The sequence below is a fragment of the Misgurnus anguillicaudatus genome, chromosome 20 (assembly GCF_027580225.2).
Source record: "Misgurnus anguillicaudatus chromosome 20, ASM2758022v2, whole genome shotgun sequence".
Lineage (NCBI taxonomy): Eukaryota > Metazoa > Chordata > Actinopteri > Cypriniformes > Cobitidae > Misgurnus > Misgurnus anguillicaudatus.
In genome coordinates this window covers 3,846,094-3,872,554 of record NC_073356.2, presented here as the reverse complement: position 1 = coordinate 3,872,554, position 26,461 = coordinate 3,846,094, and the positions used below count along the sequence as shown (strand labels likewise).

The window sequence follows — 26,461 nt, the reverse complement described above, 5'->3', positions numbered from 1 at the left end:
TATAACTCTATAACCTGTTATACATGCAGAGTTTACATGCTGTGTTTTGCTTTCTATACAGTCAAGTAAATACACACAAACAACAAATATTTGTCTTGTCAAAAAAGCAACATGACGACAGCTGACAGCATGAAATAGAGGGAAAGGGCAATCTGTGGATAAGCAAGGGTTGAGGGGGGCGAGAGAGAGAGAGAAAGAGAGAGAGCGAGGGGAGGGGGGGTCTGATACCAGCACCGCGTCAGACCAGAGAGGATATAGCTGAACACAACCAAAGCCAACACTTCTATTTGAAGGACAAACAGGAGCTTTACCATCAGCAGCATTGGATTATTGGATAATAAACAATACTCGGCTGTCTAAGGTGGTGGACACAGACTGAAAGCCTTGTGTGTGTGCTTGTGTGTATGTCTGTGTGTGTGTGTGTGTGTGTGTGTGTGTGTGAAGAGAGAAAACAGCACAGCGTAATACAGCACTGGATCAGTGTACTGTTCATGAACACAGTTGTGGAGAATGAATCTTGACCCTGTACAGGTCATGAAGGGGCCAGACCCCATGCCCAACACCTGTCCAACAACCTCCAATGGAGATAGCAAAGGACCCTGGGAGGACAGCAAGGATATACATGAAAACGACGGTCCTACAAAGAAGCCTAAATCTGTGAGTATCACATTATTCACATCATTGAAAACTCACTAACATTTACGTATGATCTGATTTTCCGTTTCCCACTTCTGGTGATGTCAACACTTGACTGTCTCCTTCTTGTGTGTCTAATGTTTACATAGCACACGTGTTTCCAAAGCCTTTACGTTTGTTAGCCATCATCAGCGGGTAACACCATCATTTTTCTCATGAAATCATATTCATAACACATAAAGTTCACCTTATTTTGCCTGGTTGCAGATATGAACGTGTTCATAAGAGAACCAGAAGAGATTAGGGGAGGGGATTGATATTAGGTAACAGTACTGAATGTAAGGAGATAATGCCATCTGAGGGGGAGCAGGTGTAGCTCTTTTAAGTCATCCACAGCTTATTTAGAGAGCGCTAACACCCTCATATAGATATCGAAATGCCATCTGTCAAATGCACTATCAATGCGGGCAAGGACAGAGGTTTATCATTAAAGATCTGATTATACAGTAAAGCTTTTAGAGAGACATATAGTACAAAACTTTTGCATGACCAAAAAGCAACGTGCACTGAGTGAAGAGATGCTTTCAATGTGAACAACGTGCACTGCTTTATAAAAATACTTAGTTTTAATACTCAGATCATGAAACTGTGTTGGATAAGTGTACTGGTTACCGTTGTATTATCTACCTCTCTCTCTCTCTCTCTTTCTCTCTCTCTCTCTCTCTCTCTCTCTCTCAGTCTGTCGTTCTATACTTATTCTAAGCGTCATTGGCCTTTTCAGCTCTATTAATAACCTGATCTTTGTTATCCTCTGCTATTCTCTCATTCCCTCAATACCTGATCTGTTTATCCCAGACTGCACTATCAACATCAATAAACACAACAACCCTCCACATACACATGCTGGTTTCCATTTTTAATAGACAGTTTTAGTAGTAACAACATAAACAAACGGCTCTCGTGGAACAAACGTAACTTCCGGTAAACTTCCAGATAGAGTCCCTTTATAGTAATTTATTTCTGATAACAGCTAAATACTTAGATTACCTTAGTTTAAATCAAAGCTATCAAAAACTACACTGAACTAAAGTTACCATGTAAAATGAATGTATACAATGTTAACTACAGATCCTTAAATTCTTGCCTGGCTGCCAAATCCACACAATGGTGATCCAAGCTCGCCATCTCCCCTCGTCTTTTGCAAACACAAACATTTGTTATTTTCCACGAGGTGTTTATTCCAGAGGTCTCTTTAGTTGCCAGCCAGACCGATAAATAAGCACAGACCAGAAGTTAACTTCGGGCCAGGCATGTAACCATGACAACACGCTTGCATCCGAAGAAACCGTTTATAGACCTTTTGCATGTTTGCAAACAGAAATTACGTTTTTTTTTTTGTGGGCGGAGCGCAACTGGTGGCAGAAAGTGTCAGCTCTGCAATATCGGTGTGAAGTGTTTTAGTGTTTTAAGTCTGTTTCTCCTATGTTTCTCTTTAGTGTAATGTTTCTTATAGTGTTTTCATCACGTTACGTTTATTTTTTATATAAATTAAAAGTTTAAATGGCTTGGCTACTGATATGTGCATGTATGTAATGTATATGTATTGTTCTTTATTGGTAAATCAATTATTTTTACCGTATGAATCACTAAAGTACATACAAGAGCAATACTATCATGTATTCTATATAATATCATTTATTAAATATTTCATTATTTTCCTGTTTTATATTATTTCTTCCTTATATTATTATGTTTGCTCTAAAACTATTATAAAACTATTATGTTTACATACAAATTTATTTGTATAGGCCTGTTTATATATTAATAACACTTTACATGATGTGTGTGTTATATTTATATATTTATTAAGTATGTAAACATCTTAATTTTAGAACAAACAGGACGAAGACATAGGCTAAGATAGAAGGTAAAAAGAAGTAATAGAAAACGAAAAAATTAAGAAATATTTAATAAATGGTGATATTATTGATATTATGAACTCATTCAAATCTTTAATCTTTCTAAATAAATTATAAATGTAACGTGATGAAAACGCTATAAGAGACACATTGAGGGATCAGACTTCGACAGATCACCGGATATCTTCTCTAATTATTTTCTAATTATTAAAAGATTTCCGAATAATTTGATCACTCCAGTCTGTCCGTTTAAGGGCTTTTATTGCAACCATAAACACTTACGTTTATCTTCAAATGGTGTCTTCGACGACGGTATACTATAAAAATGAATGTCATATATTTTGGCATTCCTATTCTGACACTCAACAGGACATTTTCAACTGAGTTATCTTGTTCGTTTCACTCGTGTCTAATTAATTTCCACTGTTTTTCTGCCACCACATGGTGAAAATTGTCAATCCATGAGGTCAGAAAACTACTGAGATTACCATCTTTGTGGGGTAAGGTCATGAGTAGAAAGTCCTCATCTCTTTAAACATGTTTTCTTGAATGACACATAAACTGTGTGTTGATATTAAAATACATTATTATGAAACTGATCATTTCTTTTGTTCCAGTCTTTGGGTAAGTGAACGTCTTGGTGACATTCAAATACATTAATCATTTAGTTTATTTTTAAGATTGTTTAGTTGTTGATGGTAAGAGTCAATCCTGAACTCTTTATGGTGTGTGTGTGTGTGTGTGTGTGTGTGTGTGTGTGTGTGTGTGTAACTGTAGCTAAGCTAACTGAGTGTAATTACAGTGAACCATTAATAACTTCACACTGGATTTATATATAACATCACCTCAGGAGAACAACATGGCATGCTATCATTCAGCTTCACTTCCAACCTGTTTGTCTGAAATTGAGTGTAAGCAAATAGTAATATTCTCAATATCAACATCAATAAACACACGAGATGTAAATGTATTTAAAAATATGTTTTACATAACAGACTGATCTCTGTGCCTGTGAAATGAAGGTTGATATGAAATGTTATTTTATAAAGGTGCCGGTGAGACGGGTCAGGAAGGTGGAGGGAGGCATATTCTTTGTAAGTATTTTTAAAATGGTGTCTACGGACATGCAGACGTCCATCTCTGCCGTCTCATTAACATCTTGTTCTGCTTGGTTCTGTACTAAACGCATGACCCACAGCATGAGTTAACACAACACAACAACACAATTCACTTTATTTGTATGACATCACTGAGTGCAAAATTGTATTTAAAAGCCATTTCTGTCTGGTATATTTACATTTATCAGGACTCAACAGTAAGAATGTGAGAATGATATAAAGAGAAAAACATCTCAGTGTTGTGATCTACTCATACTCTAAATAAATACACAACAATTGTTTAATAAAATAGACCTAGATGGAGGCAAAAAAAAAGGAAAAACTGGAGATGATCCTGTCACATCATTCCTCCATTGAGAGAGCATGTACAGGACAGCCAATCTGGTTCACTTTTACAAATGTCTTTCACGGTCTTAATCACTGACCTTACAGAGTCAGATAAAATGGAAAATGCAGAAGTTAACACAAACTAACTATGAAAAATACTTCTGCAGCATTTAGTACGTTTATGTTAATTTCTGCATTTACTAATGAATTAATAAAATCAAAAGTTAAGAATAGGGTAACACTTTATTTTACAGTGCCTTTGTTACACATGCTACATGTAATTATTATAGTAATAACAGTTAATTATGCATAGTTACGTGCAACTAACCCTAAATCAAACCCTTATCCAAACCCAACCCTATAGTAAGTACATGTTGTTATTGATTATTACTTAGTACTTAAATGTATAATTACACTGTAACAGTGATGCCGTAAAATAAAGTGTGACCAAGAATAGTTAAAGAAAATGAGGGTTCTGTCGTCATTTCTGTATCCTCGTGTTGGTCTGGGCCTGTATGGGTTTCTGTGTTCTGCTAAACACAAAATAAGATATTTTCAGAAATTATGGTAAGCCAACAGTTGACTGTAGCGGAGAGTACAGCCAAATGTATTATTTTTTTTTTTACTTTTAAAGATAATGAAAGTAACACAAAGGTGGGTCAAAAGTAACAGAACAAGATAGATTTTTGTGTTACACTTGTTTTTAATAAAAATACTTGTTAATATGTAACTGCAAACATATTTTGTTACTTATCTTATCTTATAATTAAATTACATTTTCATTTTAAATTTCAGTTTTATCTAATGTTTTAAAAGCAAACCGACAATACAAACTTGAATTGTTGAGAATAAAATTTTTTTAATATATGAACACAAGTGTTACTTTCATCCCAGCAGGAACTCCTGACATCTGAACCCGGTTTACTTTTTTGAAAACTCAGTTGAAAAACTAAACAAGGCAAACTTCAGGATGTGTTACAGCACTAGGTAGTGCTGTGCTGATTTATACTGTAACACATGAAACCAGAAACACAAAGTGTAATTAGAAATAAATGACCACTTTAGAAATGTACTTGAAGTGTTAATCACGAGAAACAATAATGAAATAATGTAATATTTGTCATATCTGTCAAGGGCTGCATGCTAAAGATGCTGTCAAAGTTTTTAATGCAAATGAAGTTTGGGCTCTGAGGAAATCACTTGGGTTCTCCCCATCCATTGGCTTCCATAGTAAGAAAAAGAAATACTATTAGTACCAATCAGGGTCATTCTTTATTTCTGGTGGCAAGTGGTGTCCCTCTACTTTACAACAGTTAAAATAAACTTTAAATACCAATAAATTATAAAAACATTCCATGTTTGTATTGTGTGGGATAAACACAATTCATGGACTATTAAAAATTACTTTTATTTAAAATACATATTTAACTGAGTTTGAGAGATTACATTTGTAACAAAATATGCATGTTCCCGTCACCTCAGAGAGGTATTATGGATTGTAATTGCAACAATATAAAAATGTAACACAAATGAAGTGGTTACATTGTGAATATAGATTTAATTTAACATTTAACGTTAGTTAAAATAGTTCCCCAAATTCATGTCTGTGGTGTTCAATGGATGTCGCCCCTTTAAAAAAAGGGGGAAATCTATTTGGACAACTTCCTGTGTGCAAAGGTCATTGCAGGTGCTGATTGATCTGAGGGATGCATGGTGAGTGCATTCTTTCTTATAAGTTTTCTTAAAGTTAGCTAAATTTCGACAATTACATGTGTTGCACTTTATTAGTGTTTGTGGTGTTATGCAGGGGCGTCAGTTTGTGTTGAAAAATGTTGAAAAGATCAGATGAAAAAACATTACAGCATGACGGGGAAAAATATTGAATAACGGCGCATCAAAAATGGGCATAGCGTAGGCCAGTCAACAACACGAAATACTCAACAATGTCGACTGCACATGTAACAGTCCCTGCAACACCAGCTCAACCGAACAGTACCAAAGCACCAGCACGTTAAGTCAATGATAACAATGAAATTCATTATGTAAAAGAAAACACACCATAAGCATACAATGCCACATATGTGACCCTGGACCACAAAACCAGTCGTAAGTCCCATAGGGGTGATTCTTGAGAAATTACACTTATGAGGTGTCATGAAACATTTTGATAAAAAATGCTATCAAAATAAGAAGCATACAGTTACAAACATCTCTTCATGTACTATTTTGCACATGATTTCAAATGACATCATACAAACAATTTTGTTGTTTTTTCCACATTTAAGGTGAAAATTTAATTACCGCAATGTGTCCGTAACTGGATTTGGGTTCTTTGACATGAAAATATTTATAATTAAAAAATAAAAAAATAAAAAGCTTCAGTGCATGTTATACTATAAACATTTACAGTAAAGAAACATGGTGGATTTGGAATATAAATGTATCTAAGACCAATTTTTTTCTCATCCTCCGCAACAGTTTTCAATCATTGTTTAAACCCTCAAGGAACTAACATTTTCAAAAAAAAAAAAAAATAGTTGGAAGAGATATAATTGATTGTGACACTCAAGATGGCTACCAGAAGCAGTGCTTATTTTTTCTCCACAGATAAAAGTTGAAATTTTGTTTGTCCTAGTAGACAACTTTTAGTTCTTAATACCGACACATGAGTTTGCAAATGTATATATTTAATGTAATATGTATCAAAAAATGTAAATAATTCTATAGGAAATATTTTTAAATCCTCTAAAAATAATGGTTATAGACGTTTCAGCAGTAACAACATAAACAAGTGGCTGTCGTGGTCCGCACGTAACTTCTGGTAAACTCCGCTAAGAATAAGGCTATATCCACACGAAGCCGGTGCATTCCCTATCCGATCATTTTTTTTCCTTGCTCTAAAAAAATAATCCGTAAACACGAAACCACTGAAACCGACTGAAACCGGTGTAGAAATATGCCGGACCAGTATGGGGCGCTGTAATTCTGCTACAGATATACACTATACACGGAGAAGAAGACTTTGAGCATGCGCATAACCAACGTATGGTGTTGTCCATTATCGCTTGTTGGTCACCACAATTGCATAGAAGCAATAGATTTTGCTGTAATAAAGCTAGTAGGCTTTAGTTGCTTCTGGTTTCAGATTTATCCACTTTAGGACCAGGTTTCAAAAAATAGCGGTTTCACTCTCTGAAATCGCCGGATCCGTGTGGATGAAACGCCTATACGATAACAAATTTATGCGTATACAGTGATTCGCGTCTCCGTGTGGACAGCCCCTAAATAACAACAAAGTTCTTTAAACGTAGTTTATTTATATAACAAGCAAAAAAACAACACATAGATTACCTAGGAAACCAAAACATTTGTTATTTTCGATGAGGCATTTGTTCAAGAGATCAATTAAGCAACTAGTCAGACCATTAAAAAAACAAAACCTGAAGTAAAGTTCGGATCCAGACGTGTATCGCGTCAGGGCACGTGCGTCCGATGAAACCATCTATAGTAAGTTCAGACCTTAATCTTGTGTAAAAAAAAATGGCTTCAATGGCTTTTTTAAAAAATCTGATGCTGGACACCTTCTAAATCTGGATTTCATGAGAATCACCCACAGGCATCGCTTGATTTTTCAGAACATTTTAACCAAATGTTTTCAAAAAGTGGTGGGGACAAGTCCCCAGTGTCCCCATTGTACATGACACCTATAGTGTTATGTTAATAACTTGCAGATTTTAAATATTTTAATCAAATTTTTGCTAAATACATACTTATTAATATTTCCTAAATGTCCCTACATCTTGAACTCATCATGATGGCAGCCTCCATTTTAGAAAAGACTGGATTTAAGCTAATTTGTCTGTAGTGTTACTTACTGTGGTGTTACTGTCTGTGGTGTTACTGTCTTTTTACTTATATATTACTTATTAAATATTGGTACACCACAGACATAAGTTGAAGTTTCACCAGTGTTTTTATTTTTAATTATGTTATTAAGCTTCAATGTTAATGGATATAGCATATTAAAATTATTTAAATGCATAACAATACATTTTATTAAAAGAAAACGAACAAGCATTTTTACAATTTCTGCCTCACATTTGCCACCCCATTTGAAGAATGACCCATCAATTGTGTACCATTATTTATTTATTTATTTCAAAATGTCTTCTTTTGTGTTTGGCAGAGTGCAGGGGCTCATGCAGGTTTGGATCGACGTGGGGGTGAAGAAATTATGACAGAATTTTCATTTTTGTTTGAATGCACCATGCTAACAGGATGAACTGTATTGGCATTACCAAAGATGAATAAATGATGAAAAACTATATTTCTTATTGTTAGTTCATGTTAGCATTTGGCCTGTAACGCATTTACTAATGTTAACAATTACAACCTTATGGTAAAGTGCTACCAAACAAACTATCAACAGCTTTAGTGAAGTGGTCAGTGGTCTTTTTGTCTCCAAAAAAAATTAAAACATCACAATGTTTACTAATTGAAAAAGGGACAATCAGAATCACATTATTGTTAATATAAGTAGTGTACATTTCTAAAAATGTAAGATTGCATTCTTATACAGTAGTGGGGTCAGTAAAAATATTGACAGGTCCTGTACTGTATATTTGTGTGTAAGGTAAAGAATAGATGGAATGTTTATTGCTGTATGCATAATGAACTGTGATGTCTTGTGAGTGACCACATTAGAGAGAGAAATGAATACCTAATAATCACACGTGTGATTGATTATTATAGAAAGCATATAATGTCTGTAGGTATATGTGCATAGTAATACGTTGGGTAAGTGGGCCATAAAAGTTTGAGTCCGATCCTGAGTAGCACTTCAATGTTCACTTGTTCCTGGCGGTTGTCATTGACTTTTAGACTAAATGTTCCTCTCTAGCGTTGTGCTGACTGATTAAATCCAAATCCAGTCATTCCTACAAACCCACTCTCTCTGCAATCGTGCCATGTACTGTAGTGGTCACTCATTCACTCACATTTCCCAGTAATGTCTGATTTCTATAACCACTAACGAAAAACTCTCCCATCAAACCCCTCCGGATGTCCCAGCATGAGTGAAGTGTCTCATCTGGAATGACAAATCATTCTCCTGTTCTTTAGGGAAAGAGGCTTTTACTCGCCACAGATCCATTCACACAGGCTAGTCTTGTTCCCATAACCCCCACAGGCAGCACATCTTCATCTGGTTGGAGGGTGGTCGCTGGATTTAGGTCGTGTCGCGCAGCACGCACAGCAATCTGGCTGCGTCATACGGTAGCCCCTTTCCAAAATTAACTAGCCTTTCTCTTCCTGGTGGTTTCCTGTGACATACTGAGCAGTCAGCTGATAGGTGGACCATGTGACAGACTGGACATGTGTTTATGCTCTATCGCTGGGAATCACATTACTAACTACAACAACATCTGATACTTTCACCAACCGTGTGTTATAGCTACAAGCACTCATGAAAAGATAGAAGTGTGATATAACCGTGTTGTTTTGATTGATCTGCATCACTCTGTGGTCTGTAACAGCTACATATAAAAATACTCTCTTCAAAAGATCAGTTCAGTGGCCGGTTGCTTAGCCTGGTCATCAAATTTTTTCTTTAAGACTGGTCATAGGTCAGTTATAAATAAAGGTAGATGAAGATCTAATGCAGTGCAACACAGTCTCACGGGGAGTTGTGTTGTGGTGGCGAAAAGTTTTGATTAATTTGTTCGTGTTTGGTGACGCGAGTTTCCGCTGTTTTTCGTGTCTCTGGAGGCGAGTGTCTTTTTCGTCCTTCCCAGCGCGAGTTTCTGTCGGTGGCTGTTCGTGTCTGTGGCATGGCTTTCTTTATCGTGTCGTTTTGTATTTTGTTTTATCATCGTTGTTTCCTGTTTTTAAATAAATGTCGCGTTGGGTTGGGGTTTGATACGCGGTTTGCGTTAGGATGTTATTTTTTTCATTGGTTTGTACATGTTTTTCGTCCACTTTTAAAACTTTTCTCGCCTGGAGTTGGGGTTAGGGCTGGGGTTTGGGTTAGGAAGTCGCAGAAAGTGATTCTAGCCCAAACCCCAAGCGACAGTGGTCAAAAGGTGGAAAACAACGATGAGAAATCAAAATATAAAATAACACGATAAAGAAAGTCGTGCCACAGACACGAACAGCCATTGATAGAAATTCGTGCTGGGAAGGACGAAAAAGACATTAGTCTCCAGAGACACGAAAAACAGTGGAAATTCGTGTCATCAAACACGAATAAATTAATCAAAATTTTCGTTACTATAACACAACTTGCCGTGAGACTGGGTTGCACAGTAAGACTTTTTAGTCCTAACCAATTGCTAGTTTGACTAATTTGTTTGACTTGACGCGGCACTGTGCAGATTGGTGGTAGGCTATCGTTGTAAGGTAATGAAGTTAACACTTTACCTTATTGCATAATGTTTCTTAAACGTTTATGTAGTGTAGGTGCAGTTTGAAAAAACTTTATAAACGTTTATATCTAAATATTTATGGCTGGCATTTTTTTTCATTTGCAGGTGTAGCAAAAAGTAAGTTTTAGGCCCTGACTAGAGAAGAAGAGCGACAGTCACAATAATCCCAAATTTCCTAGTCCTGTTTGATCAAGAGTGAATGTCTAAATGAGATAATAATGACACATGAATTGGTTTTAAACTGACTGCTTGCTTGCTTGAAGAGAGGAATACTGCACTTCAAACTCTCCTCTTTCTCATCTGGCTTTCTCTGTCTTGTTTTAAAGCAGACTTTATCTAAGCGTTAAGACTAGGGTTGCCAACTTTCTCACTCTGTAATATGAGACACAAGATGGTCTGCCGCAGCAGTGAGGATATGGTTTTATGTATACAGTGTATTTAAAGGGATAGTTCACTTTGAGGTGAAAATTCTGTCATCATGTTCTCATCCTCATGTTGTTTTAACCTGTATAAATTTTTTTTCTGATGAACACAAAAGAAAATATTTTGAGAAATGATGGTAAACACACAGCAGTAAGTGACCATTGACTTAAATGATAAATGATGGTAAGCACACAGTTGACGGTACCCATTAAATTCCATTATATTTTTTATTCCTACTATGGAAGTTTATGGTCACTTACTGCTGTGTGTTTACCATCATTTCTCAAAATATCTTCTTCTGTGTTCATCAGAAAAAAGAAAGAAATTCATACCGGTTTAAAACAACATGAGGATGAGTAAATGATGACAGAAGTTTCATTTTAAAGTGAACTATCCCTTTAATCCATTTGTCAAAATGATAGCTAATCTTCTAATTAATTATTAATTAATAACTCTTATGCCTTGGCAATACGGTAGGTTAATTAATAGTTTGTTAATTTACAGCAGGTACTTTTAACACAGTCATTTAATTGAACTGTTACCTCTAACATCAGTCTAAAACAAAACACTTGTGACTCTCGCACTAAGGGTAAATAAAACGTTATCCCCTTTATGTTAATCCTACGTGTGACAAACTAGCATATATTCTGTAAACTGTAGTTTTTTCAGAATCAACATCAAATATGTATACAGATTGTGCTTGAAGAGGTCTGTGATTGGATGAAAGGTATTGAAGATCATGTTCAAGTGCCACATGAAGTTGAACAAGCTTGTTGTATCAGTCACTAGTTAGATGGGACGTCCCGTACGGGACAAATAAATTAGGCTTAAAATATGGGACGTCCCAGCTAATATGGGACATTTGGCAACCCTAGTTAAGACTGATTGATGAGAGACCCTCTTACTACAGTATGTGGTAGCATTTGAATTCTGTAACATAAAAACATAAAACAGACTTTTAGAAATACATTTGATGAATTACAATTTAAATACAACTACTGCAAGACAAACAAAAAGATGCCAAACAGGATATGCAAATGACCCACTTAAAGACATAAAACATTGTGTTTAGTACCTCAGATTAGATAAATGAGCGGAGAGAAGGCAGTGTCCTGTGGCTGTTCGAACACATTCAACCAGATGTGCGTTTACACTACAAAAGCAATCAGATCGAAAGGGTTTTCGACTACCTCTAAATGTGGTCGAAAATGTACGAGCTCAAAACATTTTAAACACCGTTTACACATGGCATTAACGTCATCCACTTGTGATTCGATCGACGAAAACGCATGTTAATGCCAAGTGTAAACAGCCTCTAAGGAAGGATGTGTTAATTTTTTACACATTGTTTTGTTTTATCCTATTTAACACATTATGTGTCATTTCGTGTTGAAAAAAATAAAAGGGACAACACAAGATGTGTTAAAACAACACAAAGTCTGTTGTTCCAATGATAACAAAGAGATCATTTAACATGTTGTCCTTAACTAGAAACAACACGTGTTGTTTTAACACGTTTGTTTAAGAGCAACTGTGAAACATGTACTTATGTAGTTGATCTAATGTACAGTATTTTAGCCTAATAAAAAATTATGTTTTCAAAAGTCTGAAACATGGATGTTAACTCATTTACTTACAGCTTATATGCTAACAATGTTTAATGAATGTCTCTTATTGTGCCTGTTTTCAGCCTAAACCAGAGAACGCAGTCACCATAGCCGTATCATCACGGGTTTTGTTTCGCACAGACATCGAACAGAAAGTGTATGAAGAGAAAGGAGTGGAGGAATATCTCAGATATCAGATCCAACATGAGAACGAACCTTTAGCTCCTGGTCCAGCATTCCCATTTGTTAAGGTAATAATGTGCTAGGATATTTGTTAACTTGTATTTAAGCAAATATTGTTTGATCAAATTTTACAATGAGTTGTTTTTTGAGAAATGTTAAACACTGTTTTTAAATATATACAATACTGACCATTCCCATAGCCTTGATATATGTTGCAGACATGAGAGTAGATCTCTTAGTAATAAACAGGAAATTACAAATCCATTTATAACTGACAGTATTTTTCTAAAGCAATTTGATATCATTTGTTTGAATCAGAAGTACATTTTTCCCACACTCTTGGTAGTGTTGGGAAGTCCAAATCTTTTTTGTGAAGAACTGGTGAATAATTTTTTTAACCGATTCTTTGAAACGAACTGTCCAAAAAATGATTCACCAGTTCTTTAACATCCTCACGTAATGATGATCTAATTCTATTATCCAGGAGGTAAAAATACACTAAAACATGTTTAAATAAAGTTGTGCATGGTTGATTTATATTTTAGTCTATTAGATCATCTATCATTATTTAGTCGTGCAACTAAAGCACCTTCAAAAACTTTTAACAGAAATCATGATTAAGTACATAACAACTTAAAATATAATTTGCACATGGACAATCACCCAACATTAAACACATTTTAGTCATAATGCTGTTTAAAATAATTAGCTGTACCATGCATATTTCTTTTACGTTTAATGGTAATATTAAATAAACTTACTTTTCGTCAGTTCATACATGTTCATAGTATTAGCAGCAACTCACTGATGACCAACATGTGTACTGTTTGGCTCACGCATGCTCCGTATCCACAGCTCTTTGATTCTCAGTTCTTTGGAGGCGTCCGATAGAAACTGTTCTAAAATCAGTGAACTGGTGACTCCATATGAGTCGAAACCTGTTTCTGACTCGAGAATCGCTGTATTGACCTGTTCGGTAAATGCATCCGCAGTATTAGCCGCTTATCATGTCGAACCTATGAGTCGGACGCGTCCAATAGAAACCGTTTTCAAATCAGTGCACTTTTGACTCCATAAATGCAGCCACCTGTTCCTGACTTGAGAATCGCTGTATTGACCTGTTCGGTAAATGCATGCGCAGTATAAGCCGCTTATCGTGTCAGACCTATAAGTCAGATGTGTCCAATAGAAACCGTTCTTAAATTAGTGCACTGGTGACTCCATAAATGTAGCAACCTGTTCCTGACTCGAGAATCGCTGTATTGACCTGTTCGGTAAATGCATGCGCAGTATTAGCCGCTTATCATGTCGAACCTATGAGTCGGACGCGTCCAATAGAAACCGTTCTCAAATCAGTGCACTGGTGACTCCATAAATGTAGCCACCTGTTCCTGACTTGAGAATCGCTGTATACTCCTGTTCAGTAAACGCATGCGCAATACTAGCGGCTCATCGTGTCGAACCCATGAGTCGGACGCGTCCAAAAAGAAACGACTCTCAAATCAGTGCACTGGTGACTCCATAAATGTAGCAACCTGTTCCTGACTCGAGAATCGCTGTATACTCCTGTTCAGTAAACGCATGCGCAGTATTAACGGCTTATCGAGTCGGACACGTCCGATAGAAACCCTTCTTGATTCAGTGTATGGTGACTCAGGAATTCCAGTAGGTGTGCTGTGCATACTCAGTATCAACAAAGTTCACCAGGTCTTGGTTCAGTCAGTGTGCTGTTGGGGAGAGCTCCTATGAAGAGTTGATACATCTGATACAAATATCTCCCTCTTATTTCGAATTGGAATGACTGTCGAGCACATCCCTTACAAAAATTATTCATGGTTTTATTGTGGTAAAAGTGTAGCACCATGTTTTTTTTGGTGTTCTGATTACTATCAGCAAAACTATGGTTTTTGAAAACCATGGTTGTCAAAACCATGGTTATTTTGTGGTTACCATGGTTTTACTACAGTAACCATGTTTTTTTTTGATAAAGGATTCAGTCCGATTTGGTGTACTGATTCAACTTGTTCACTGAGAAGAACTGGTTTAAAAGAGTGATTCATTCACTAACTCTTGGGTTTGCTAGCACCATTCTCTAACAGTTGACTTTAGCAATATTAGCTGTATTGTTTGTTGACGATTTGACGTTTTTGAAAAATTGGGGTGGACATGCATCTCCAGGTAAAATCTATGCCACCACTTGCAGTACCTAATTTCACTTTCTCTTTTCTTAGGCACTGGAGACAGTGAACATCCAATTGCGGGAACTTTATCCAGCCAGCGAGGAACTTTTTGACATTGTGCTGGTAACTTACAACCATGCCCACGTAGGGGTGAGACTCATCAACACCATCAACTACCACAGTAAGAATCCTTACTGACCGTTCCCATACCCTTGATTCTTACTATCTACAGACATACACACTGTCTGACAGGACGAATGCTGGACAATAAGCTGCTAATGGAATAAAACCCTATTTGTCTGTACAGTACAAATATTTATGACAAACTGATGACTTTGCATGGAAAGGAAAATAAATATGCCATTCTGAGGACACAAAAGCATGCAAAAAGTTCTTGTTCTGATTTCATAGAAGATAAATCTCCAGCTGGCCAATCATATCTTCCCACAGAGATGCATGAGACACCTCTAACCTTTGTATTTCAAACCAGCCACTTCCTGCTCGGTTCCCTGCAGTGCCACAGCTGGAGCGGTTTTAAACGTTCTGGTGGCTAAATCGTAGAAAAACAAACATTGGCCTATCTTTTGGCCTTTATTTGAACAAAATAACAAATATGTGGATATGGACTGACGTTTCTATCTGAAGTCAGAAAGTCATAGCGCTGCAGTTCTTCCCATTCTAAAATTCTGTCAAAATATAATCTTGGTATTTTTAATATGACTGCAAGCCCATGTGTCAAATCCCATCATTAGATTATGAGACTTCAATTGGATTTCACACACAATGTCGCACACTCAACATTTTCTGTTCATTATATTTGGCTGTGAATCAAACATCTAGAAGAAGAGTCCGTGACCGAACATTTGATATGTAATATCTTAAGTCCCCAATGATACAATTAAAATCTCACTAGGGAACATGCTGTGTTGTGCTTATGAACCTTATATACCCTGAATGAAAACAAGAAATCACCATATACAGTGGGGTATAGAGAAGAACCCCCCCCCCATTAAAATACCTGTACAACACACATGTGATAATTTACATTTTGGTGCTTTGCAGCCTAGGACGAGGACAGGGGCAGTTTTTGTTTTGTCTAGCTGTATTTACTCAGTGCAGTCACTTATAACATTTAGGTGAAATATATAACACGGGTATGTCAGAAAAAATTAACAAATAAAAAACTAAATCAACGATTTAGAAAAAGGATCACCCCTTGTGTCAGTATTTTGTTAAACCACATTTTTCTTTAATTACAGCCTTAAGTCTGTTGGGATACGTCTCTATTAACTTTGCACATCTAGACTCTGCAATATTAGCCCGCTCTTCTTTGCAGAACTTCTTAAGTTCACTTAAATTTAATGGTGTCTGTTTATGGACTGCATTCTTCAAGTCATTCCACAGATTTTCAATGAGGTTTAAGTCTGGGCTCTGACTAGGCCATGCAAGGACACTCACCTTTCCCTCCTTTAACCACCTTGTAGTCAGTTTTGCTGTGTGTTCAGGTCATTGTCATGTTGGAAGGGAAGCCTTCTTCCTATTGACAACTTTTAGCAGAGAGCAGCAGATTTTCCTCAAGAATTTGACAATATTTTGCCCCATCCATTTTTCCTTCTATCCTAACAAGTGCTCCAGTTCTTGCTGCAGAGAAACACCCCCATTACAGGATATTACCACCTTCACGTTTTACTGTAGGAATGGTGTTATTTGGATGGTGAGCTGTGTTGGATTTCTGCCAGACATATCATTTGGTGTTGAGGCCATAACATCTGACCATAACACATTGTTCCATGTGGCCACAGAACCTTTAAGGTGTGTTTTGGCAAAGCTCAGTCGTGAGCTTTCTTGAGCAATGTTTTTTTTTCTTGCAACCCTCCCATACAAGCCACATTTGTGAAGAATTTGTTATATTATTGTCACATGCACACAATGCCCACTCTTCGTCATAAACTCCTGCAACTGCTTCAGGGTTGCTGTAGGCCTCTTGGTTGTCTATCTGACCAGTTTCCTCTTGGCTGTTTTACCCAGTTTGGAGTACTGATCCAGGGAGGGTCTGTGTTGTACCAAATACCTTCCACTTGCTTCTAGGCATTGATAAAGCCTTTGACTTTTTTATATCCATCTCCTGACTTGTGCCTGTCCACAACTTTATCCCAGAGATTTTTTGACAGTGCCTTGCCACCCATAGTTGATAGTTTGCTTCAGTTGCACTACCAATTAGTGATGTTAGGTTCTTGAACGAATCGTTCTGTTGAGCCGGTTCTCAGGAAGTAACCGGTTGAGCCGGTTCACAAATCGAACTGAATCGAACTTTAGTTTTGGGCATAGGTTCCGGGTTGATGACGCAGGACGCACAGCCGAAATAGCACTTTGAACTAAAAAATAACCGAACGAAGTTTGTCGATGATGCCGAAGCGAGAATTGCCGATGATTCTGCGTGTGAATCACAGAGGATTTGAACGAGCCTGATACACGAAGTTTCTTGTTTTATTAGTTTCTTGATATGCTTGTTTTATTAAAAATCTTTAGTTTTAGTATGATTTATTGTGCATGCAAATCATATTGTAGTTGTTTAAGGAAGACCAATGAGTTTAAAAGACAAGTTTATTTATTCTTTATACTTACACATCCACAATTGTGCACCAGTGTCTTTTAGGAATCTTATTCAAGTTGTAGGCTAGTCAAAACTGGTATCTGGCATTTACAATCCGTGATTGAAACTGTGACCACAAACATTATAATATCTTGTGAATGAAAGGCAATAAATCAGCTATGCCTTCAAAAAAACACCTTTTTATTTGAATGTTTTAATGTGTTGACACAAACTACTTTATTTGAATGTTTCATACAAGTAATTCGAAAATAAATGCGTAGCAATGTCATTTCTTGATGACGTCAGGAACCGTTGAATCTGCTTTTTGAACCGGTTCAATGAGCCGAACTGTCCGAAAAGAGCTGGTTCGCGGAAATGAATCGGACTTTGCATCACTACTACCAATGAGTGAAATGCTCCAGAAAATGTAATGTCATGCTAAGCCAATCAAAATGACCACAGCTGAAAGTCAAATGAGTTTGTCTGGAATTGACAAGGTGATTAGCTACACCTGATTGAGTTAACATTAACGTTAACGTTTTCTGATATATTGGGGTATATCTTTCACTTGTATATTATAATTTAAACAGAGTAAATACAGCTAGATAAAACAAAATTGTGTCTGTGCTCATTTAAGGCTGCAAAGCAACAAAATGTGATTCTTTTAAAGGGGGTTGATTCTTTTTTATACCCACTATAGTTACATCAAAATCCTCTTTGACTGTTTCCTCTCCTTCGCATCAAGTCTTTTTCTCGTTTGGACTCATTCTGCTCCACATCTTGTTTCCTTCTGGCCAAACTTGGCACGACACGGTCATGTAAATAACAACTGCTGATGATGTCTTGTTGAGCTGGCACAGTGCGTGCACTAATATGTCAGATGCTAAAAGAGGCGCATAACCCCAACATTCCCATCCATCTAACCTTTCCATCAGCTGAACCATGATGTCACACTGTCAACACCAAGAAGTCTCAGTTACAAAATACTCTCATTGAAAGGAAAGAAAATCAATAAACATCGAATTGAGGTTTTATCAATTTTGTATCCATGTTGTCCACAACTAACAAACTTGTAGTGTCTAGACTCTAGAGCATCTTTGATTGGGACTCGTGTTAATCTTTTTCTCTTGTTCTCAGATCTGTTCATTGAACGCTTCTGCATGACAGGAGGCAGCAGTCCCATCGGGTACCTGAAAGCGTGGCAAACAAACTTATACCTGTCAGCTGATGCTCAGAAGGTGCAGGAGGCCCTTGCTGAAGGTTAGCACATGCTCACATTTACTGATTACTTAAGTGTCATGTATGTCATTTCACTACCAGCATCAGAAGCAATTTGCTTGTTTGCAGTGTGGCACAGAAATGAGAGGGGACTCTTGAAATCATGCTCATTATTATAATATTTGTAGGATATTACTGCTTCTAAATTAAATGTAACAATTTCAAGAAATTAACTAGATTTTAATTAAACTAAATTCACATATGAGCAGAATTGCATACCGTCTACAAAGTTTTTTTTATGATGAATTGTTAATAATTAAGAACAAATAGGAGGTTGTACTGCAGCAGTCTGTCAGTGTATGTCAGACAGTGCACATGAACTTAGGAATTCAAGGGAATTCTGTCATAATTCTCATGTGGTTCTTAACCCGTATGAACCTGATAAACACAAAGTGATGATCAAAATCATTTTGACTTTACTATACATGTAGTTTTATATTTAGACAGTGATTTAAATTGTTTCAGTCAAACACAATTAGAGTTCTGTTAAATAATATCTTAATATCAATCTATTAAAAATATCTTTCTAGCTTTTTCAGGGCTGGAAATGGGGGGAGGGATGTGGGGGACGGAGAACACCTCAAACTAATAAGAATTTGTAAAAAGGTGGAATTGAAAATGAATTTTATTTAAACAACTTAATGAAGTTTATTTAACTAAATTCGGGAGAAGCATGATCATGTAATCCAACCAATCAGCATGAAGAGGTCTATATATATAGCCACCCCTAAATCATGTTTTATTAACAAAGTTCGAGAGAAACAAGTTCAATGAATCTACCTAATCATCCTGAAAATTTTGACCAGCTGTCAGCAATCAGGTGATCAGCATTATTGGAAACTTATATAGACTGGCAATCAACTCACCCATGTTCCTCGATAGTTTGTCCATTGCCGCAACGTACGAGAAAAACAACAATGTCCGAAAAAGAACTTTCCTCATCCGACGATGAATCCCTAATCGCCCAGGATGTGGCCCAAGCATCAATGCTGCTTTCCACTGCAACAAAGAGCACTCACGCTCAAGCCGTCGCACCGAGAGCCTTAGCAACTCCACACGACCATTGACCCAACGTCTCGTACCTCAAGACGCCGAAGATCACCCTCACCTCCACCACCAAGACATCTTCCCCAGCATGGTCCTACGCTTCAGCACCCCTGCCAATTCCTGCAATAGCGAAATGGACAGTGCTTAGCTTAAGATAACGGCGACATCTTCTTTTACAAGAACATTAATAAAGTGGAGCTTTACAATCTTTACATCTCTCTCCAACCAACTCTTCCATCTTCAAAATCCACTCTCTGCCGAAAAACTACAAACAAAACAAGGAAAGATCATGAAGCTCCATCTCTACACTCACCAAAAGCCATCCTTCCTTCTTTGCAAGAGTGGTTTCGTCAGGCCGCATCCAAATTCCTCCACCAAGCCTCAATCATTTTTACGCTTCATCGAGCACTGCAAGGCAGTCTGACTAACACCACATGCTGCAACACCTTTTAGCGATACAGGTCTCCCATCCAGCTCAAGTTTTCGATGAGCCACAGTTACCTTTAAAAACCCACCACATATCCAATTACATGCCCTTTTTTGATTGCTTTAAACCGCTACAGTAAAATCATTTGCTCCGCCTTTCCCCAAAGAAAATGGGAAATTAATGATTATCTCACGATTATAGCGGAACTTGCTTTATCTGACTGAGGCGCCCCACAAGCTTTTTCAGCCAAATATGCCATCTTTGTTTCCCAATTGAACCAATGCCCGCACTGGTGCGCAATAGACCTGGATCCCCACAACAGTCTTTCTTGGGTGTTGTAACATCATATGCGCGGTCTGCAGATCATTCCACCTGTCCTCTCATTAACCCTTCTATGCCCCCATGTCCAAACTCCCCTCAACCAAAATCATTCAGCTACATTCCACACCCAGCAAATACCAACTTTTACTCCTCAAGTTCCAAAAAACTTGCACCTACAATTCCACTAACCAAGTTTGCAATAGCTTCAACACAGGACATTGCACATGACAACATTGTCAATACATGCACATTTTTTACAACTATTGTGGCAGTGCTCATGCCCACATCATTTGCCCTGTAAAAAGGTCTCAAAATAAAAATGTTAAACATTATTTGTCAACTCTCATCTTATTTGTCTTTTTCCCATCTGTCTGCAGATTTGTCTCAACACCCCGATACAAACTTTCCAATTATTTTTTGACAGGGCTTAAACACAGTTTTAAACCCGGCATGGAACCGCACTTGCAGCGCAAGACACAATAGATATGCTTATTAAAAAAGAAGTCGAATCTGGTTTCATGATTGGTCCCTTCAACACCCCACCTTTCGAATGTTTCCGTATCAGCCCAATCCAAGTGGCTCCCCAAAAATTTGAGGTAAGAAACGACTACCAGACTCTCCTAGCCTACCTACATTCCAGAAACTCCCAGGCTAGATCCACATCAGACCCACTGCCACAGCAGTATTGTTTCCTTTGCTCCTGCAGGAGCCCTGCTTTTCACAATCTCTGCCCCCGAAGGAGCCCTGTTTCTCAACTGCCGCAGCTGTACTATTTCCTCTGTTCCCACAGGAGCCCTGCTTTTCACAAACTAATCTTCCACAGGAGCCCTGTTTCTCAACTACCACAGCGATACTATTTCCTCTGCTCCCACAGGAGCCATGCTTTTTACAATATCCACTGCCACAGCAGTGTTGTTTCCTCTGCTGCCTCAGGAGCCCTGCTTTTCACAATTCTCACCCAAGTTGCGAGAAGTGGAAGACGTAGTCAAGAAGGCAATGTCAGCATCAGCTCCAGGACTGAATGCTTCAGCAACCTGCACATGTGTTTCTCTCTAGAGGGCTACATGATGGGGTGGCAGCAGCTAGAACACGGAATTGCAATGGGATCTCCACCAGCCTTTGAGGGAATCCTCATTGGTGCCAGGCAGGTGGTTGGAGGTATCAAATTACCATCGGACATGAGGTTTCCACCCTTGAGGAGCTACATGGATGACGTGACAAGCATCCTCCAAATGGCTCCTTGCACAACCAGACTCAAGAATTTTGATGAGCTTTTCGCATGGGCAGGGATGAAGGTCAAGGCGGAAAAATCAAGAAGTCTGTCAATAAGGAGAGGGGTACCGCAAGCCAAGGACATCTTTGTCGCAAAATAGGGGAGCCCATTCCACAGCTGGATGAGAAACCTTTGCGAAGCCTGGGGAGGCAGTACACGGCAGACTTGTCAGACAGGCAGATGGGAAAGCTAGCCAAACACCAACTCACTAAAGGGCTGGCAAAGATTGAGGAGAGTCAACTGCCCGGGAAGCACAAGGTGTGGTGCTACCAGCACATCCTGTACCAACGTATCCTGTGACCCCTAAAGGTCTGTGAAATTGCCTCCTCAGAAGGCAGCGGAATGGATATGCTTGCCCCAATGCTTTATAGATGCAGGTCTCTTCCCTTGGAGCATGCTGGAGCTGCCCATGGTAACCAGACTTGCCTTGCTCTAAAACTTAAGAACTCAGCAGACCTGCTCATAAGGAGGGCAAATGTTTCCATCCGAACAGGCCGCAAATGGAAAGCACTGGCAGAGGTAGATTGTGCCATCAACAGTCTGCAACACAGAGAGGTGATGGGGGGCTGTCCAGACCAATCGTGCCGGACTGGGTTGGGGAGCAGCGCAGCAATTCTGGTCCAAAGCCACCAAGAGACAGCAGAAGATCATGGTGTTAGCTTCCTGCTGAGGGCAAACTACGACACCCTCCCATGCCCTAGGATCCTTGCACTGTGATATAGTGATGAAGTAGGCTGTCAACTATTTTGTCAGGATGCAGAATGGCACTGTCCCAGGGGCACTTCAGGTGGCGCCATGATCAGATCCTGATGAAACTGGGTGAGATCCTGAAGAGCCGTAGGGTGTTAGCAAATCGCTTACCTGCAACAAGAGAGCATGCCCTGGTATAGTTTGTAAAGCCTGGCAGTACACATCAACCTTCTGCCTAGAAGAAGAACAGCATGCTTTCACCTGAAAAAGAGTGGCAGATGTTGGCAGACCTCAGGAAGCAGCTGGATTTCCAAGAGAGGTCTTGACCACTACTCTCCGGCCAGATATAGTCATGTGGTCCCGCAGTGGCGAAATGGGTTCTCCTCATCGATTTAACCATCCCCTGGGAGGAGAACATGACCGCAGCCCACGAAAGGACACAGCCAAAGTACACCGAGCTGGCAGCGGAGTGCCAAGATGCTGGCTGGAAAGCAACTGTTCACCCTGTGGAGGTCGGCTGCCAGGGCTTTGTGGGCAAAGCAGCAATCCAGCTACTACACAGAATGGGCATAACAGGCTCAAGCATGAGGGAAGCCATTGGGAGAGGAAGCGGAGAAAGGGAGCTACTGGCTTTGGTTGAGGAGGAATGATATTGGGTGGGGATTAACATAATAGTGAAGGCAGCTCCAATGTGTGGCGGGGAGACGTCCTTAGCATGCCACCGCAAATCTTATTACACCATTCATTTATTATTATCTAGCACATTATAAGAGTTAAAGTCCCTCTTTGGTCAATAATTTTATCAGTTAACCAGTGGTGGCTGGTGACTTCAAAATATGTGTTCATTGAACCATGTGTATCATGTGTCATGTCAAAATATGTGCCTGCTAACGTTTTAAAGGTTTATGAGGCACTAACAAGACACTAACTTAACAGTAAACTCTGATTACACATGAAATTAAGTGAGTATCTGGCAAACGTAAGCGTCTCTTTTATCATTAACCCCTTTGAAGTGTCTGCAGTAGGCACTTATTTTGACATGATGCGTGATAGGTTCACATGACATGCCAAACACATATTTTGACATGACGAGCCACACACATAACAGGCTAAATACATTTTTTGATAAGCTTCACGTTGTGCGCTCTCCAAAATAAGTCATCGGCCGCCACTGCAGTTAAAACTCATCTTTGAGCAAATGTCAAAGGGACAGTAATTGCTTCATACTTTTAAACAGCTTGAAAGTAATTCTACACGCTTAGAGGCGTATTTAGTATACACAGATCTGTGAATATGTGAATTAGTCCCTGCCTCTACTTAATTGCACAGTTTGGACCATAGATTTATCTGTACATAGATGCTGCGTTCGGCAGTTTAAGACACGTAGCTGCTAAGTCCGAAATGCACACTTTTGCAGCATATATTTTTTCAGCACTGATATTAACAACAGAGTTTATTGCTGCTTCATCATTAAGTTTTTAAGGTTTACATTACATTTGCGACTATGGATTGGACAGACTCTTTTATCCAAAGCAACTTACAGTGCAATCAAGCTATACGTGTTCCCTGCATGGGATGGAAGCAATAACCTTTGTGTTTCTAAGCCAATGCTCAACTAGAAATACTAGTAAAAATACTAACCTTGTGTTTTTTCTCCCAGGCATTGCAGCAGCCACCATGTTCATGCCAGATAAACAGATGGAAGTATCAGAGACGCAGCTAAAAGTGGCATTTGATGGCGACGCTGTGCTCTTCTCTGATGAGTCCGAGCGAATTTTTAAAGCTCATGGTCTGGACAAGTTCTTCGAACATGAGAGGGAAAATGAAAACACTTTGTTAGATCATGTACGCACCTGACTTTTATTATTACTACCGATTTGTGCTGCATATGATGAAATGCAAAATTCCTGTTTAAAGGTCACGTCATAAGTCAAAAATAGTCATTATTTTGCAACTATTTGTTGAGGCTAGAAGCACAGACATTGTATAATTTAAAGTAGCCATTAAATTAAAATGAAAAAAACAGTAATTTTTAAAAAAAGATAAAGTGAAATTTTCAACAGCAAAACTGACAATCTGTCTAGCAGACATTATTATATCTACTGTAAGTAACGTATGTCTCCGGTTCACAGGGCCCACTGAAAGGTTTCCTGGAGTTGCTTGGAAAGCTTCAGAAGAAATTCTACGCTAAAGGCCACCGTCTGGACTGTCCCATCCGTACTTACCTCGTGACCGCTCGCAGCGCAGCCAGCTCAGGCATCCGTGCCTTAAAGACTCTCCGTGCCTGGGGATTGGAGATAGATGAGGCTCTTTTCCTGGCAGGGGCACCCAAAGGCCCCATGTTAGAGAAAATCCGGCCCCACATCTACTTCGATGATCAGATGTTTCATGTGGAAGGTGCTGCAGAGATGGGTGCCATCGCTGCCCATGTGCCCTATGGAATTGCACAGAAATACCCTCGTAAACAATAAACAAGCTCAGTAAAATAAAAGAGAAAGGCAAGATTTAAGATACAGACAGTGCTTACTTTGGGCAGACTTTGGATGGTGACAGATCTGTCTGTACTCTCTTGGCCTTATTTTCATGTGGCTTATACAAGGTCACACATGACTTTATATGCAACTGAAGATTCAACCCAGCCCTCTTCTTACAGCATTATTCATATTTCTGTACGTAATGAAAATTGCAGATGAGGTCTGTGCTTCACTGTAATGAAAGGTCAGTTTCTCATCTAAGCATTATCTGCTTACAGGTCCATTTTAATAGTGGAAATACACCGGATTGGTACATCTGCATGTGTGCTGCTATTTTTGTAAGCCATTATGGGTTTCCTTCAGTGGGTTATGAATATAAGACATGAAAAGAGAAAGAAGATACTCTGAATTTCTGTATCATCTGTTTACACGGTGTGGGCTTCAACCACACTGTTTACTTTAGCAATAGACTGTCATTGTGTTCTTGTTTATTGCTGTATATGGTGTTGTGTGAGAAGAAACTGCATAATTTCTCCATGTGATCTAAAGTGATGTAAAGCAAGTAGTTATTTATGATGGATGCTAGTCTGTATGTGCAACATTGCAAAAAAGCCATAATATTTAGCATTTTAATAAAGAAAGCCATTGATAGTGAATGATTTAGTTTATTCTGTGTTACCTGTACTTGCTGTTTTTCTCATCTGCATATAATATATTTTTTGACAGAAAACAGTTGTACTGCATTAATTCCTTTTGTGTCCTGTATAAAGTATTCAATTGGCCATCTGGAGTATAGAGAGAAGTTCATATGGGTTAATCCTTCGTCCAGAGCTCGTATAAATAAAAACATAGGTTACAAATGTACATGTTTGGGTTTAGATGAATCCAGGACTAGGCCTTAGTTATCATAGGACATTTAAGTAGTTTTTACAAACATAACTTATATTAAATCATAACTGGTGTTCAACTTTTCTACAGATATACAGGTGCTACTTACGACATATGTGTGTCCCTGTTTAGATAAGATAAATTCAAAATAAACCTTATTGTTTTGTAACTATTTTACGATTTGTGTGTGTCCCTCAGTTTGGTTTACCACCCTGTCACACTAATTTGTTTTGTCTATAAATAATGTACTGCTGCTTTAAATTACATCACAAAGTGGAAGTGACATCATTTGAGCCTTGTAGCCACCAAAAAGGCTTTCACCGAAACACCCGGCCAGTTCCGGTAACTCCGGGCAACCATAATCAGATGATATCAGCATCAGGTGTGCTGATCAAGCGTGGCGATTGGCGATTGGGCAGTTCAGAAGAGAAGAGGAGTATAAAAAGAGCATCAGGAAAGCAGGAAGTTGAAGTTTATTCCAACAAACATTGTGGGGGAGACGGAAGTGTTTGGTGTGTTGGAGAGGCGTATTATTGAGAAGTTTGCAGACTGGGTGAAGACAAAGTGGAGGATGGAGCCAAATGAAAACGAAGATAAGTACTTAGGAAATTCCTGTCAAAGTGACTGTGTTGATCTGTGCTGTTTGCTTCAAAGA

The 26,461-nt window shown here is 38.4% G+C and overlaps 1 protein-coding gene across 2 annotated transcripts; it reads left to right on the top strand.

The window, feature by feature from the left end:
• The first annotated feature begins 243 nt into the window (after positions 1 to 243).
• nt5c1aa (5'-nucleotidase, cytosolic IAa) lies at positions 244 to 25,700 on the top strand. 2 transcript variants are annotated; one of them, XM_055219274.2, is made up of 7 exons: positions 245 to 657; positions 3,605 to 3,649; positions 12,536 to 12,703; positions 14,867 to 14,996; positions 18,546 to 18,668; positions 24,105 to 24,289; positions 24,577 to 25,700. In XM_055219274.2, exons 1-7 carry the CDS (start codon positions 511 to 513, stop codon positions 24,913 to 24,915), a joined length of 1,137 nt encoding a protein of 378 aa, XP_055075249.1. In that variant the 5' UTR covers positions 245 to 510; the 3' UTR covers positions 24,916 to 25,700. The 2 variants fall into 2 exon arrangements, with proteins under 2 accessions (XP_055075251.1, XP_055075249.1); XM_055219276.2 differs by lacking the exon at positions 3,605 to 3,649 and having other exon boundaries at positions 244 to 657.
• The last annotated feature ends 761 nt before the right edge of the window (positions 25,701 to 26,461 follow it).

Coding starts and splice junctions, on each gene's coding strand:
- nt5c1aa (XM_055219274.2), top strand. CDS start 511: ATGAATCTTGACCCTGTACAGGTCATGAAGGGGCCAGACCCCATGCCC. Junction 3,650..12,535: donor TGGAGGGAGGCATATTCTTT/GTAAGTATTTTT, acceptor GCCTGTTTTCAG/CCTAAACCAGAGAACGCAGT. Junction 12,704..14,866: donor CAGCATTCCCATTTGTTAAG/GTAATAATGTGC, acceptor CTCTTTTCTTAG/GCACTGGAGACAGTGAACAT.